Here is a 16,343-nt window from a genome sequence, read left to right as displayed (position 1 = left end):
ATACTCTTAGAGATTTAGACATCATGGGAGAATCATCACTGTCGGTGTCAAAACCGGGGGATCTCAGGTAGGGGGTCCCGAACTGTGCGTCTAGGCGGATGGTAACAAGAGACAAGGGACACGATGTTTTTACCCAGGTTCGGGCCCTCTCGATGGAGGTAAAACCCTACGTCCTGCTTGATTAATATTGATGATATGGGTAGTACAAGAGTATATCTACCACGAGATCAAGGAGGCTAAACCCTAGAAGCTAGCCTATGGTATGATTGTTCTTCGTCCTACGGACTAAAACCCTCCGGTTTATATAGACACCGGAGAGGGCTAGGGTTACATAGAGTCGGTTACAATGGTAGGAGATCTACATATCCGTATTGCCAAGCTTGCCTTCCACGCCAAGGAAAGTCCCATCCGGACACGGGACGAAGTCTTCAATCTTGTATCTTCATAGTCTTGGAGTCTGGCCGATGATCATAGTTCGGCTATCCGGACACCCCCTAGTCCAGGACTCCTTCAGTAGCCCCTGAACCAGGCTTCAATGACGACGAGTCCGGCGCGCATATTGTCTTCGGCATTGCAAGGCGGGTTCCTTCTCCGAATAATCCATAGAAGATTTTGAACACCAGGATAGTGTCCGGCTCTGCAAAATAAATTCCACATTCCACCGTAGAGAGGATAATATTCACATAAGTTCAATCTGCTGACGTATTTCGTGGCATGACGTCACATCACGGCCAAGCCTTTACTCGAATCGTTTTTGTTGTTCCACCTCAGTGTGTTTGGCGAAGCGGTTTCCTTGGCACGTCTTGTCAAAGTAGAGATCGTGTCCCCTTATTCCGGGATTCTCATCAATACGGTCGTGGGTAACCCGACCGCGCCCGCTGGCTCGCCCCCTCCATCAAAGGCGAGTCCCAAACGGTTACGGGGACGGCTCTTGGTATTCAACCCCTTTATAACGAGACCAAGGCATGTTTCTTCTCTTCAATCTTCAATCGAATCCGCCCCTCGCCCCGAGTTCCAACACCCAAGGTTCCAGATTCAGGCGCTTCGGACCTTCGACAATGTCCGGCTCCGACCTACAGAGCCGGTGGATGCCCTCTTCCGTCACGGAAGAAGATGTGCTAAAGCTGAGAGACGCCAGGTATCTAACTGGCGAAATTTCGCATAGGCTGCCCGTACAAGGGCAAGTTATTCCCACTCCTGAGCCTGGTGAGAGCGTGGTGTTCGTGTCTCACTTCCGTCGGGGTTTAGGCTTCCCGATGGATCCCTTCGTGAGGGAGCTCATGTTTTATTATGGGCTGGAATTCCATGACTTGGATCCGGAGTCCATCCTCCACATCTCATCGTTCATTGTCGTATGCAAAGCCTTCCTCCACACCACTCCTCACTTTGGATTGTGGCTCAAGACCTTCGACGTGGAGCCGAAGATGATCGAGGAGCGGCAGGCAGAGTGCGGAGGGGCAGTTATAAGCAAGAGAGCTGACGCTCCATGGCCCGAGGGCCTTTTTCAAAAGGAGCTCGGTTTGTGGCAATAGGAGTGGTTCTACATCACCGCTCCCAGGGGCACCAGATGGGTGGCGCCGCCTGCCTTTCGCTCGGGCCCTCCACAACGGCAGGCGTCATGGGTCAACAAAGGGCTTGACTGGGGGTCGTCCAAGGACGTGCCATTATTGCAGGGCCGTATTCGAGACCTCCAAGAGAGGGAGATCAATCTGGTTGTGGTGGCGCAGGTCATGCCAATTTGGCGCCTTCTGCCCTGCAAACGTCGCCCCCTCCGCCTGTGGGAATTCAATCCGGAGGGACCGCGAGCTCTCCAACACTTCATGGGTGCGACGCCCGTGGAGATGTATAAACTGTTCTTCGGATCACAAGAGATGTGTCCGGACCTAACCGAGGACGCATGCCTGAGCTGCAATCGCCCGGATACTCAAGTAAGTAGTCTTGTGCCCGGACATGCTGTCCATACATTTATCATAAACTTGCCCTTTAACCAGCTATCCCTTGAACAGGAGTGGATAGCAAAAGCAAAACTGATACGGTGTCCGGGCCCCCTCCATGAGATCACGCCGGATCCGGTGTTAATCAAGATGCTGGAGGTTGCGCCTTCGGAAGAGGGCGAGGGGGAAAACAGGAAAACTACCGCCTCCGCTAGGGAGGCTCTTAAGAAAGGGGGATCTAGAATCCCTCCTTCCAGGGGGAGAAGAGGACCGCTTCTGAAGATCTGGAGGCCAAGGCCTCAAAGCGGGGGAAGAAATCTTCAGCAGAGGGCCCTGCGCCAGGAGAAGCCCCGGCCTCATTGTTTCCCCAAGAGAATCAGCCCTCCAGCGAGCCGTAAGTAGAAAGGGGAGTTTTGTAATAAGGGACATCCCTGTTTTTATTTCTGAAGATAACCGAAGTTTTACCTTGTAGTTCGGATCTCAGCCCTTCTCAGCAGAGCTCATCTTCGGGGGATCTTCGTCCGGAGATGATGGAGAGCGAAACGCCTCCATCTGCCGCACCATTAGGAGGGGCAGACGACCCTGAGGTATCTTAGCGGAGGGTCTCCCCGAGTCCGGCGGGGCCAGAGAGTTCGGCACCAACTGGTGTACGGCCGGAGGAGCTAAAGGATCTGCTCGGGCGGGCGTCTATCTCAGAAGATCACCGTACGTTGATGAGTACGGTGATTGAAAGGATTTCATCCGCTGAGAGCGGGTTGCATGAGGCCGTCAGAAGTTTACTGACGGGGTTTGAGGTACGCGAAAAATGATATACCTTTTGACAGTTTTGCGCATAGAATGCGCCCTGTATAGATAGTAGCCCCTGAGACTCGGTACGTTGTCTAAGGCGACAGCGTGCCGAGGATCATAATCTTAGTTATAAGATGTCGCCCTTCCTATTCAGGTGGCGGAGCGTTCGGTGGCCAACCAGACTGATAGAGTTGCCGAACTGAAGCGGCAACTTGACGTTGCGGATGCGGACATCGCGGTGGTCAATAAGCGACTTGACGAGTCACAAGGTATGTGGCTTCTCCGCGGACGCCTTGTAAGGGAGCTTGACGCTCGTGCCTTACAACATGTATGCTTAATGCAGATGGCGCCGCTGCTATGGAGGACCTTCGGGCGGAGCTTGCCCGAGCCAAGGAGCAAGCCAAAAAAAGTAATGCGGCTGCCTTGAAGGCGGCCGAAGAGCTAAAAGCCGAACAGGCTGCTCACTGCCGAAGCAGGGAGGAAATGGCCGAAATGGCCGTGAAGCTAAAGGATGCTACCGACCGCTATGAGTTTCTTGAAAGAGAACGCCGAGCGAAGCAAGAGGACCTGAAGAAGGCCATCGCCGAAGCCAAGGATGCCCGCTCCGCGATGAGGGCTATAAAGGAGGAGCTACGTCAGGCCGGGGATATTGCGGCTGGAAAGCCTTTTCTGCTACATAGGAAATTCACGGATCTGAAGTATGCTCAGTTGGGCTAGTTGTGGGGTGCGGAGGATGCTTATCTGAATTTCGCGGTGAGTGCCGCAGACGCAGTCGCACACTTCCGGAGCCAAAAGGATCACGGAATGGAAGAGCTTTTTTGGTCGCAATTCCATACTCCGGAGCGTCCACTTCCATTAACCGATCGGTTAGCCGAGTGGGCTGAGCTGAATAGGTTGTCCGGACTTGCCATGAAGGATGTCGTGGCTCATTTGTGGCCGGAAAGGCCCAAGCCGAAGAGTTATTTTGGCTTGGTGCAGCAGTTCCTTGATGCGGTGCCGCATATCAAGGCGATGAAGTGGTCGGCATGCATAAAGGGTGCACGGATGGCTCTCGCCCGTGTCAAAACATACTGGGCAGAGATGGAGGCCACCGATGTTGCATCCCAGGACTCGGACAGAAGCCGATTACCAGCCGAGCACTATTTTGAGGAAGTCCTGCAGGGCGCTCGTTTAATAGAGTCGCAGTGCTCAAAAAACGTTATGTTCAAATGACATGTATGATTTGTGAAACCATGTTTCAAATATAATATAAGGCTTTTTTATACTTGGGCGTTCAAGTGTTGGAGTACCTCCTGTGCGGCCGTTAACGTATATGTGTATATAACCTGAAAGATGGCAGTCCTCGGCTTCAGCCCCCACGCACATAGTGCGGGGGTGTTTGCAAAAAAAGTGCATTTTCACACTTAATCCAATGTCTTGGTCTTGTGAAGGAGGTGATAGCGTAGCAAACTAGGCAACCAGACTATCATGCTTTATCACTTTCACTTAGCCATAGGAGTTCGATGGTGGGGCTACTATATAGCCCCTAGGGGCACTGCGCTCTCCGAATTTCGGGGTGCGTATGTGCCTGGCCGAGAAACGGTCCTTTGTTAAAGTGGAGGAATTCTAAACATTTCGGTGGTCGATCGAGTGGTTGACCAGTCTCTCGCTATATCATGACAGTCAGTTTTCGGCTTTCTCTACTGAGGTGCTCACCTGGGCGAACCGGGGCACAATCGCAGTAGTTCTCCTGGTGCCGCGTTAGCCGATAGAGCGGAATGTAAGGCAGCAAAAGACAGGAGCCGGGCAAACCCAACATTTGACAAAAGACATGATTCGGAGCTGATGCATATAAGGCCTAACTCGAGACGCCGAACACTCCCTAAGGTATTTGGTCTTTATGAAAACGGGCAGAACAATGCCCTAAGCCCCTAGTGTCCAGGTACGCGCAAAAATTTCTGACGTGGTCGATGCCAAAACGCCAGATTCCTCCTCGGTATAGCAAAAAACCGGGGGATGTATATCAACAAGAGACAGTAAAAAAGGTTTACGCAGGGCCTTAATCTGAAAAGAATCCTTGCATCGGGTCCCTACTGCACGTCTGCGCCTATGTCTCTGTTGTGCCGTATCCTGGACGGGTGTCGCACGGCGTTCATCTATAAAAGAGAAGAACTTAGTTGCGAAAGATGTATTTTGAAGTAAACAGAGTATGATTCAAAGAATGAATAAAATTGAGCTTTATTGTCTCTTTTTGTGTATGCGTGGAGCCCTTTGTAAAGGGGTACGCGGCTAGTAAGCACCTTGTTTATTTATACCGGACTCGCCTAACCGTGTCTGGGGTCTGAATGACCTGTTAAGGGGCTTTGATCAGCAAAGCCGGATTAGTGTGTGGCTGTCAAGGCAGTCTCACTTTCTTCCGTATTCAAGGAACACTCGAAGTTTCCCTTTAATGAGATGATGCCGCGTGGACCGGGCATTTTGAGTGTAAGAGATGTGTAATGCGGTATTGCGTTAAAGCGGGCGAAAGCTTCGCGTCCCAATAGTGCTCGATAGCTACTTTTAAATGGGGCGATGTGAAAGATTAACTTTTCGCGACAGAAGTTGTCGGATGAGCCGAACACAACTTCTAGTGGTAGAGAGCCCGTACAATGGGCATATTGGCCTGGCATCACTCCTTTAAAGGAAGTGTTGCTATGGCGTATTTTGGTTGGGTCTATCCCCATTCTGCGGATTGTATCCTGATATAGCAGGTTTAGATCACTACCGCCGTCCATTAGGACCTGTGTAAATTGTAGTCCGTCGATTACAGGATTTAATATCAAAGCAGTCCATCCTGCGTTCCGGATACTCCCGGAGTAATCCTGATGGTCGAAAGTGATTGGTTTTGACATCCAGTGTCGGGACTCCGCTAGGGTGGACCTTGCGGTGCATACTTTAATGGGCGCCGCTCTATTTTTTCCTGTTGTCACTTGAAGTGAATTTACTATTTTGACCTCTTGTGGGAAATCCTTTTATTTTCCGGTGCTCTGCTTGTGAGGTTCGTCATCGTCCTCACTTGGTGTGTCTAGCCTCTTGTGTTCGGCGTTAAGTCGGCCGGACTGCTTGAAGACCCAACAATCTCTGTGGGTATGGTTTGCAGGCCTCCCGGGGGTACTGTGGATTTGGCATATCTTGTCCAAGATTTTGTTTAGGTTGGATAGCTCGTCGCTGTTCTCCTTGAGAGGCAGTTTTTTGTTGTTCTGCCGAGAGCTTTTGAATCCGGCGTTGACTGCCATGCTCTTTGGACCATTTCCTTTAGTCTGGCGCTGGTCCTTGTTGCGCCGTGGTTTCACATTTCCATCCCTGACCTCGGATGTACTTGGGTCGTTGGTGTTGCATCTTGCCAGCCAGCTATCCTCTCCCGTGCAAAAGCGGGTCATGAGGCTTGTTAGTGCGGCCATTGTTCTTGGCTTTTCCTGGCCGAGGTGTCTGGCGAGCCATTCGTCTTGGACGTTATGCTTGAAAGCTGTTAAGGCTTCGGCGTCCGGACAGTCGACTATCTGGTTCTTTTTGGTGAGGAACCTGTTCCAGAATTTGCGGGCTGACTCTCCGGGCTGTTGAGTTATGTGACTTAAATCGTCTGCATCTGGAGGGCGGACGTAAGTCCCCTGAAAATTTTCCTGCAATGCATCCTCGAGCTCTTCCCAACTTCCAATGGTATTTTCTGGGAGGCTTTTGAGCCAGTGTCGGGCTGGCCCTTTGAGTTTGAGGGGTAAGTATTTTATGGCGTGGAGGTCATCTCCTCTAGCCATATGTATGTGCAGGATGTAATCCTCAATCCAAACTCCGGGGTCTGTTGTTCCGTCGTATGCCTCTATATTTATGGGCTTGAATCCCGTTGGAAATTCATGATCCAGCACCTCATCGGTGAAACATAGGGGGGGTGCGGCGCCCCTGTATTTGGGTGTGCCGTGATTTTCAAATACTCGACGTGTTGTGTTACCTTCTGGAGCTTGCTTTCTTGGCCCATAGATGGATCTAACCGGGCCATCCTTTTTGCGAGGGTCCTTATGTGGATCGCGTGCCGGCTTGTGTGCGGCGCCGCTTGCCGCTCTTTGTTTGTCATGTGGTCGTTTATCCGACCGGGCGGCCTCTTTGTTTTTTGATTTTTGGGGCTCTACGGCCTCCTCATCAAGTTCGGGCAATAGTTTGCACTTCGAGTAGCTCTTTGCTTGGCGACTATCGCCGTATTTGTCTGTGGTCTTGAGTACTTTGCTCCATCTCATTCTGAGTACGTCTTCCGCTGTTTTGAGCTTCCGCTTCTGCTTCTTCAGGCTTCGTGCAGTGGCGACGAGCCTTTTGTGGAGGTTCTTCTGCTCCAACGATGTGTCCGGCGTGAGATCATCCGGACTGTTGTGTTCGTCGGAGATGGGTTGCCTATCCAATTCATCCTGTTTGGATGGTTGCTTGGGGGCATGTTCGTCGTCCACTGGTTCGCCCTGCTCTATGGCTGGGTCTTCATGGGTGCTGCTGTTGTCGAGGCGGGACTTTGGGCGGCGCTTGCGTCGCCGTTTCAGCTGTTTTTCGGGGGAATTTTCCTTCGCAGCATCCCGTTGTTCCTCGTTATTGCTTCCTTTGGGTGTATCCACCATATATATATCGTGAGTTGAGGTGGCTTTTCCGTGCCCTGTCGGCGCTGGTTCTTCGTCGTCTCCGGCATCGTCGTCCATACCGTCGATATCTTCGGAGTCGAAATCTAGCATGTCGGTTAAGTCATCGACAGTGGCTACGAAGTGGGTGGTGGGTGGGCTTTGAGTTTCTTCGCCGTCCGCATCCCAACCGTCCTGGCCATAATCCGGCCAAGGCTCTCCTGATAAAGAGAGGCATTTTAGCGAATTTAGGATGTCGCCGAAAGGCGAGTGCTGAAAGATGTCCGAGCGGTGAACTCCATGATCGGCGCCCAATCGGGTTCGATTGGCAGGAGCGCGGAAGGTTCGGGGTCCGGAGAAGAGTCCGGCACCTTGGAGTCACGAGCTTCACAAGGGACATGGTCAATATTCGGCTCCATCGCCGTATAGGTAGCAGCCCCCGAGGCGGTGTCTAGCCACCCATCCTCGATCGGCGCAGTCGGCTCCGAGTTAAGGGTCGGGGCGGACTCTTGTGCGGCCTCCAGGGCACTGTCCGGCGGCAGAGCTGAATCATGCCCATCATGACAGTGCGGCGCGCTCGGCTGTGGCTCGAGTCCGTCGAAGATCAAGTCTCCGCGGATGTCGGTCGTATAGTTTAAACTTCCAAATCTGACCTGATGGCCAGGGGCGTAGTTTTCGATCTGCTCCAGATGGCCAAGTGAATTGGCCCGCAGTGCGAAGCCGCCGAATACGAAGATCTGTCCGGAGAGAAAAGTTTCGTCCCAGACCGCGTCGTTGTTGATGATCGAAGGAGCCATCGGGCCTATGGGCGACGACACAGAGGAACTCTCAATGAAAGCACCAATGTCGGTGTCAAAACCGGCGGATCTCGGGTAGGGGGTCCCGAACTGTGCGTCTAGGCGGATGGTAACAGGAGACAAGGGACACGATGTTTTTACCCAGGTTCGGGCCCTCTTGATGGAGGTAAAACCCTACGTCCTGCTTGATTAATATTGATGATATGGGTAGTACAAGAGTAGATCTACCACGAGATCAAGGAGGCTAAACCCTAGAAGCTAGCCTATGGTATGATTGTTCTTCGTCCTAGGGACTAAAACCCTCCAGTTTATATAGACACCGAAGAGGGCTAGGGTTACACAGAGTCGGTTACAATGATAGGAGATCTACATATCCGTATTGGCAAGTTTGCCTTCCACGCCAAGGAAAGTCTCATCCGGACACGGGACGAAGTATTCAATCTTGTATCTTCATAGTCTTGGAGTCCGGCCGATGATGATAGTTCGGCTATCCGGACACCCCCTAGTCCAGGACTCCCTCAGTCACCAAAAGCTTAGGCGCCTTAGATAATGGAAGGGGGTAGAGTGGGGCGTTTTGGAGCTCAACCTCAATGGAGGCCGATTTATTTATTTTATCGCCAAAAAGCGTCGAAAATTTTGAAAAATTCAAGTTCTCGATTTCAATAAAATCTGAAAAAAAAATATGTACAGGTAAACAAGGATGTGATATGTATGCGTACAATTTCAGGACTATGAAAAAAATCATGGATTTTCAGGAAGAATAGTGCATCTACTTAAGAAGCCTCGAAATGTTTTTGTGTAGCACTCATTTTAATGTATTTCATCATGAAAATTTACAAACTTGTGCATGTCTTTATGTATATGTGGGGTTTTTTTCAAAGTTTTTTTAATGTGCAAATTTGAATTTTAATCATTTCAAATTTGGCCTCCACGGAGGCCGAGCTCTCCATTGAGCATTTCGGGAGGGAGTACAACTATATCACACCACGGTAGGCCACATACATGATCTTGTTTGCGGAATGGTCAAAAACAGGAAGGGTTGGTTCACCGAGCCGGCACCTCCCCACCCCGATCTACAAGCATATAGATAATAACAAGAAAATGAACGAATAAAACAATGACCAGCTAGAGGTAATACACATCTACTATTTCCACTGCTCAACAACACTCGGATCCGAACAGCCGCGCACATGATCGCATCAGCCAAGAAAGAAACCATGCCCTTTCTTCCTTTTATCCCACGAGCGTTTACGAGGGAGGGAAGAAGCGGTTGAGGTTGAATGGCAGGCTGTAGAACTCCTCGTTCCTGCTGTCCCCCTTGAAGGAGCGGAAGGGCACCCACCACGGCATCCCGCGGTCCCTGCCCGCGTCCTTCACCTCCAGCGTGTTGTCCAGGAACACGGCCACCATCAGCCCCACCGTCGGCGGCGACGAGAAGATGGTGTTGATGTAGTCGTTGAACTGCAAGCACACATGTCACCATGCCAGGGCCGGCCACACACGATGTTAAAGTGGAGTTCAGGCACGCCAAGAAGATGTTTTGACCACTACGAGCCACGAGCGAGAGAGAGAGAGAGAGAGGGACGGACCCATCCAGCTTTAGTGTGCGCAGGACCACGCTGGGCAGCCATGCTGTAGCGGAAGAAGTACTCCGGCACGGACAGGCCAAGGAAGATGGACACGCCGACGATGAACAGGTTGCGCATGGAGTTCATGTTGGTGAACTGCAAGAAGGAGAGCCCCACCGCAGCTGCAGACACACAGAAAAAGCCAACAGCGATTAACCAGACCGTCAAATCAAATGCACATAGTACTCGTAGCAGCAGATGGGGCGGGGTAACCAACCAACTAGTCCGAACAGGACGCAGTACACGGCGGCAAAGATGGTGAACGGGATGGAAGCGAACAGCGCTCCAAATTTCCCTGCACATGATACAAGAGAGTGGAGTTGTTCAGGAATACGGTGTTTCTCAGCATAAGGAATGATCTGAAGAAAGACAGTTCAGTTCAGATAGCTCACCCAGCATGGAGAAGAAGATCATGAAGCCAGCACAGATTTGTATGACGCGGCGGCTCCCGATCCTCGTTGATCCTAGTAACCCCACGTTCTCCCTGCATTTGTTCCCGACAGTATCAATCAAGGCTGGAAGAAACATTTTTGTAATGCTTCTTCGTATATTACGAAATTGCTTTCGCGTAACTTACACTGAGACAGTGGAGCCGGTCCCTGTTCCAAAGAGCCCACAAAGGAGGATGCCAATCCCCTGTTTCATAGAGCATTATTACTCATCAAATCTCTTATTAGAGTAAAATTAGTTTTCAGTTTTGAATGGCATTCAGAACAGAGAAGAATAAAACAGCCAGGGCTCGAAGATGATATTTACCTGCCACCCGATGCCTCTGCTCAGGATGTGAGCTGGGGGTGGAGTTGCACTTGCAAGCCGAGCTGCAGCGCTGTAAGAAGCTGTGGACTGTTGTTCAACGGAGACATTGTTAAGATCACGACTAAATTGCATAGAAGAAATGGATCCTGTCAACGAGCAATTAGGGGTATCACCTCTATTAGCGACACCAAAACCGCAGACACCATACCGAACGATTGCCCGGCACTGAAGGTTGGTGCCCCCCACTGCAGGGGATATGGGATCTTAATCCTGGAATAAGGACAGCACAATCATATCAGTACGAAACTCAACCGAATAATAAGTAATGCTCTTTAAAATGGATTATTATTTTTTCCAACTGGAGCTAATTTGAGAGTTAGTATTAGATTAAAAAAAAAACATGATGCACAGTACAGATGAACCATTTTCATGTACACGCAAGAGGTCAAGAAGATTCTAGATTTATATTGGGAAAATTGGCAAAGGGGCTAACCATGGCGCAGAAGAGATGAGATTGGCACGGTCAGTGCGGCAGTTGATCTGAGTGACCTCGGTGCTATGATTATACGCGCCACCAGAAGTGAGGATTTGAGCATACGCCCAGACCAATGCGATACAGATGAACAGGGAGAACCGTTCCAGTATGGGGATCTCTCTTATCTGTACATTCTTCAGATACTGATAAACAACAAAAACAAAACGGCACTAGTTAGCAATGCTGAACTTCCTAGCACGACACGGATTTTACTTTAACTAGCAGCAAAGACTTGGGGGTGATTAGAGTTGCTTTTCAAACCTGGGAAAGCACAACAAAGAGGATTAACATTGGCAGGCCAACCTCAACGCATCTCCCAACCTGATATACACAGTATCAAATAAGTACCAATGCTGAACGACGTGCCACCTTTCTAGGAAAACACGCACATATACAGAGTTTGCTATTGTGGCCAAATTGAGAAACACCAAATGAAAAATCAGGTACAGAGCAGGCCATACCACAGGGAATCCTCTTTCGAAGAGACCAAAACCGAGCAGCGCAACCACCGGCGCCATTCCCAGCGGACTGAAGAATCTGAAAGTTACACCCATGACACACATCCATCAGTAAGCAAAACTGAACTAATGTGTAAATGCAGCACGCAACATGTTAATACTACTAATACAACTACTTGACAGACCTGGAGAAAATACCCCAGAGCTGGCTGTAACCAAGGATGATCTGAATGCTGGACGACACTATCAGTGCCCCCTGTATGGCCCGCATGCTCTGGAGGAACCTCTGCTCAAAGATGATTTTGATTAGACCATACCGTTAAAGAATTTCTGAATGTGCGGATACTAGGAAGTAAAAGTGAATGAATGATTGGTCACCTCGTGGTCGTCAGATATGGCTGCGAGCGAGGAGTCCTGCACGATGGCCATCACCGGGATGACGAAGGCGTATGAGCCGCCTATGACCGTCGGCAGCCGCGTCCCGAAGAGCGACTGCAGCAGCGTGTTGATGCCGGTGACGAATAGCAGCGTCTGCACCACCCTCACCCTGTCTCCCTGCAACCCATCCGAGATGGCAAGCCGAGGACACCATCAGACACTGTTGGCACTGAAACTTGTGACGGCAGGCGCCAACCCATGGGGTGGTGCGATGCGAATCAAGAAACGCGGAGGCGCACTCACGTCGTTCCCGCCCATCATGGGCACCAGCACCGCCGGGATCATGACGGCCGTGCCCAGCGCCAGGATGTAGTGCTGGAAGCCCAGTATGATGGCCTCCCCTGAAGAACACAAGACAAGAGACCACGCCTCAGAGTGGAACCCAGACAGAGTAGCTCGAAAATGCAGCAAAGCTGGTGGGTTAGAAACAAGCATCCCCTTGTCGGAGTCACTCACCCCATGGAGGGTTGGAGTCGATGCAGTACTCGAACCCCTGCAGCTGCTCCATGGCCGGGTGGCTGATCTCCTCCGGCTTCACCTCCGACATCTCCCCTTGCTGGCCTCGCACCGTCGCCGAGAGGAAGAAGAAAGAAGAAACGCCGCTCCTCTGTACCGCACTCCACAGGACTGCTTCCCTCCCTCGCTTATGAAGGCAGCCACCGCACCGCACGGCGGCCCTGTGGGTGATCCCTTGTGACCGCCCCTTGTCCTCTGGCGGAGGAAGAAGACAACCGGACGGGGGCTTGCTTCCGCCGCGCACAGCACTCAAGAGCCTCGGCGCCCCTTTGCAGGAGCCCGGACGAAATCTGTTGGGGAAAAAGGCTGCGAGGATGATGATGGTGGTGAGCAAGCGAGGGGCGAAGTGCGAACGGCAAGAGCAATCCGCGCTGCTACGATACTAGAGATACTGCGGCTGGCTGCTAGCGTACCACTACACCACTAGAGTCGCCAGCCTTTCTCGTGCCGTGGTGGTGGTGCCTCTCCTTTCCTTGCCCCTAACCTTTTCCTTTTATCCTCGGGAGGCTCCTCCTCCGGGGTTAAATGCTTTCCGGTCTGTGGAGTGAGACAGTGAATGTGTTCTTCTTCCCTCCTCCATGCATCCTCACTCCCGGAGAACTGGCCGTTGGATTTTTGGCTCTGACCAAACTGCCCCCGGCGTCGCACTGCATTTCATTTTCCTACCGGCCGCTCCTACGAACCTACCTAGGACATCCGCATCATAATCTACGCACTGCACTGTAGGTCTTTCTTTTCTTTTTCTTTCCCCTTTCCTTTGAACCATGTCGTGTCTTTCATCATTTGCCTACTACTTGACGACCAGACTTTACCCATGAGCCCCCGCCGTAACGTGCGGAACGCAAAAGGTGGTGGTGGCGGTAAATACTTTCGTGCCAGTACGTCTACGTGGCTCTCCTCCTCCTATCATTGAGGCATTGACGACTCCTCCCGGCCAAGGTCCAGAAGCGACCCAAAGATCTTTCTTGGCACGCGAAGGGCACCTGCATTGCACGCACGTAAGGGCATCTCCAGCCGTTGGCCCCTTATGGGGCGTCTAAAAACGCCGCCTCCGGGTGAGCCGGCGCAAAAAATGGTCCTGGGGCGAGTCGGTCCACAGCCGTCAGCCCCAGGGCCGCCCCCAGGCGCGTATTAAAAAAAAAACCGTTCGACGAAGTTATGATAAAAACTAGTTATATTTCGGCCAACCATGGCAAGTTTCGGCGAAATTCGTCCAAACATTACATTAACCTAATCTAAAGTAAAAGAAAGTAGCTGAAGTCGTCGCCGCCATCGTCGTTGTCGGCCTTCTCCTCCTTGACGCGGGTGCCCTTGCTGGACCCCTGCCCGGCGTCGCCTTGGCGAACAGGCGGCGGCGCGTCGTCGTCGTCGTCGCTGTCGCATAAGACGACGACCCCGCCTTCCTCGCGGCCGCGTCGGCGCTCCTCGAAGCGGCGTAGGGCGGCGCACTGGCGCTCCTTCTCCTTCTCCCGGCACGCCTTCTTCAACGCGATGGAGTCCTGGCGCGCCCATTCGAGGGCCGCGTCGTCGTCGTCGAACTCCGCATTCACCGGCGCCAGTCCTGGCTCCGTCTTCACCGGCGCCAGCCCCGGCTCCGTCTTTGGCTTGACGAAGCGCGGAGGAGCCGACGAGGACGAGGCGCGCCGGCCGCCCCCGTTGATGACGATGCCGGCGCTGCGAGTGCGTCGGTTGAGCGGCGTCTCCACCGCGGGCTCGGCCTTGACGCCGAGCAGCGCCGGAGAGCCGGATGAATGGGAAGAAGAGCGCGATGAGGAGGAAGAAGAAGAAGAGTCGAACCTCCTCGGCGCCCATGGCCCGACGCGTCGGTGCTGCGCCGGGGCGGCCACCCTCGCCGGGGGGTACGCCAACGGCGGGTCGTTGCTGCCCTCGAGGTACGTGAGCACGCCCTCGAGTGTGCGGCCGGGGACGCCCCACCAGAGGTGGCGCCCCTCGTTGTTCTGCCGGCCTCCGACCACCGGAGCGCCGTTGGTGGACGCCAAGCGCTCCTGCTGGCGGCGCTGGAAATACGCCTCCCAGGCCGCGTGGTTGTCGGCGGCGTACTGGGGGAGGGAGCGGTGGGCGTCGGTGAGGGACGCGCGCACGATGTCGACCTCCTCGGCGAAGTACCTCGGCTTCGCCACGGCGTCGGGCAACGGGGGAATGGGCACTCCCCCGGCGCTGAGCCTCCACCCCGTTGGCCCGGCGCGCATGTCCGGCGGCGTCGGGATGTTCGCCTGGAACAGGAGCCAGGACTCCTGTTCGCGGAGCGAACGGCGGCCGAAGCCGTTGGCCGCCGCCTCGTCTCCGGGGAAGCGTTCTGCCATGGCGACGGCGGGGCTGGGCGGGCTCGGGAGAGGTAGAGAGAGGGGCTGGGCGGCGGCGCTCGGGAGAGGCAGGGAGAGGGAGGGGCTGGACGTCGGCGAGGGGGGGCTGGTGTGGGCACAGGCGAGTGGAGGCCGCCGGCTTTTATAGCCGGCCCGCGCCCGTGTGTACGCGTGCGAGGGAGGGAAGGCGTTGGCGCGCCGTCCCGTGAAGCGCCGCCCGTGAGGAATCAATGACAAGGCTGGCCGGCGGCAGCCTTGCCATTGATTCTCCGTGGGAACCGAGGCCGTTGAGGGGAAGATGAGGCGCCGAGTCGCTGACGCGGCTGGCCCGCGTCTTTTTCGCGCCAAAACAGTTTGCCCCGGCGCCCCCGTGCGCCCCCCAGCGCGTCGGGTTCGGGCTGGGTCCGCCGGCGCTGTTTTCGGCCCAAGCCGACGAAAATCGGACTCCTGGAAACGCGACTGGGCCGTTTTTTCGGCGCCGGCGTAAAAAAATCGTCTGGGAAGGCCTTCGTGTGGGCGCAGCTGGAGATGCCCTAATATCGTGAGATGGAGTATCATGTGGCCCTCCTCCGCCCGTTGGGAGGGGGAACACCTCCTGATGAACCCGATGGGACATACACTCACTCGGTCCAATTAGATATCCACAGCGCCGCCTGACGGCCGCAGGGGATGCTTGTAGTCTTCCCGATTGTTAAAGCGCGCGGGCACGTCAGCTCATGTCCTTGTTTTCTGCCTCGCTCGCAGTAGAATACTGCGCCCGAGATGAGACACCAGCCAGACCACGGGAAAGGAAAGTTACCGTTGGGTGCGCTGCGGTGCGGTGTGGGTTGATGATGATGAGACGTGTGTTGTGTTTGGGCTTCGTGGCGAGAGAGGAGAGGAGGAGCACATAGCACGGGCAGGCAGCACCGGCGGCCCAGTTGCCTCTGGGCGGGCGCATTACCGTGCAAGACGACGTCCCCTCCTCCCGGCCAGCAGCCGGGGCCCCGCGTACGGCCGAAAGCGATCTCATGAGATAGCCTGCTGCTGCACGGACTCCCGTGCAATGCCCCCGCCGCTGCGCCGGTCTACATTTGTGTGTGATGCTACCGTGGCCTGCCATGGTGGGTGGCCCTGCCTTCAATACGTACTCGTACGAAGGAAGGAGGAGGTGAAGTGAGGCCAACTCCACCGTGCGACCCTATCCTGTCCACTCCTGTTCGTTTGGGGTAAAAGGGACAAAAGAGGCGGCCCAGTGCGCGGCCTCAAACGGACAAATGTCCGGATTCCGTCCGTTTTCGACCCATCCCCGGCCTAAACTTGCGCTCGGTTTGGGGTGAAACGGACAGCGCGCGGACGGGCGGGACGCGCGCGCTTGTCCTCCCCTGGCCCGCCTGTCGATGGGAGAAACCAACCCCCCCCCCCACGCCCATTTGGCGCCATTTCCGCAAACCCTTCCACGTCCCTCCCGCCGCCCCCTCTCTCCCCCGTCCATGGCCGACGCCCCGCCGAGTTCCGGCGGCCTGGCCGTCGACCCGCGCCGCAAAGGTGAAGAAGAAGGCGCCAAAGAAGCCGCGGTCGG

The 16,343-nt window shown here is 54.0% G+C and overlaps 1 protein-coding gene across 1 annotated transcript; it reads right to left on the bottom strand.

Moving 5' to 3' along the window:
- Positions 1-9,083: 9,083 nt before the first annotated feature.
- LOC123070842 (nucleobase-ascorbate transporter 2) lies at positions 9,084-13,017 on the bottom strand. The gene is made up of 15 exons (XM_044494212.1): positions 12,872-13,017; positions 12,399-12,764; positions 12,186-12,283; positions 11,883-12,059; positions 11,690-11,790; positions 11,508-11,583; positions 11,308-11,367; positions 11,005-11,189; positions 10,685-10,781; positions 10,512-10,598; positions 10,333-10,391; positions 10,148-10,239; positions 9,973-10,050; positions 9,717-9,877; positions 9,084-9,588 (listed from the first exon to the last, which is right to left on the bottom strand). Exons 2-15 carry the CDS (start codon positions 12,487-12,489, stop codon positions 9,376-9,378), a joined length of 1,575 nt encoding a protein of 524 aa, XP_044350147.1. The 5' UTR covers positions 12,490-12,764; positions 12,872-13,017; the 3' UTR covers positions 9,084-9,375.
- Between the last annotated feature and the right edge of the window lie 3,326 nt (positions 13,018-16,343).

This window comes from Triticum aestivum, chromosome 3B (genome assembly GCF_018294505.1).
Source record: "Triticum aestivum cultivar Chinese Spring chromosome 3B, IWGSC CS RefSeq v2.1, whole genome shotgun sequence".
Classification (NCBI taxonomy): domain Eukaryota; kingdom Viridiplantae; phylum Streptophyta; class Magnoliopsida; order Poales; family Poaceae; genus Triticum; species Triticum aestivum.
This window is presented reverse-complemented; position numbering and strand designations above follow the sequence as displayed.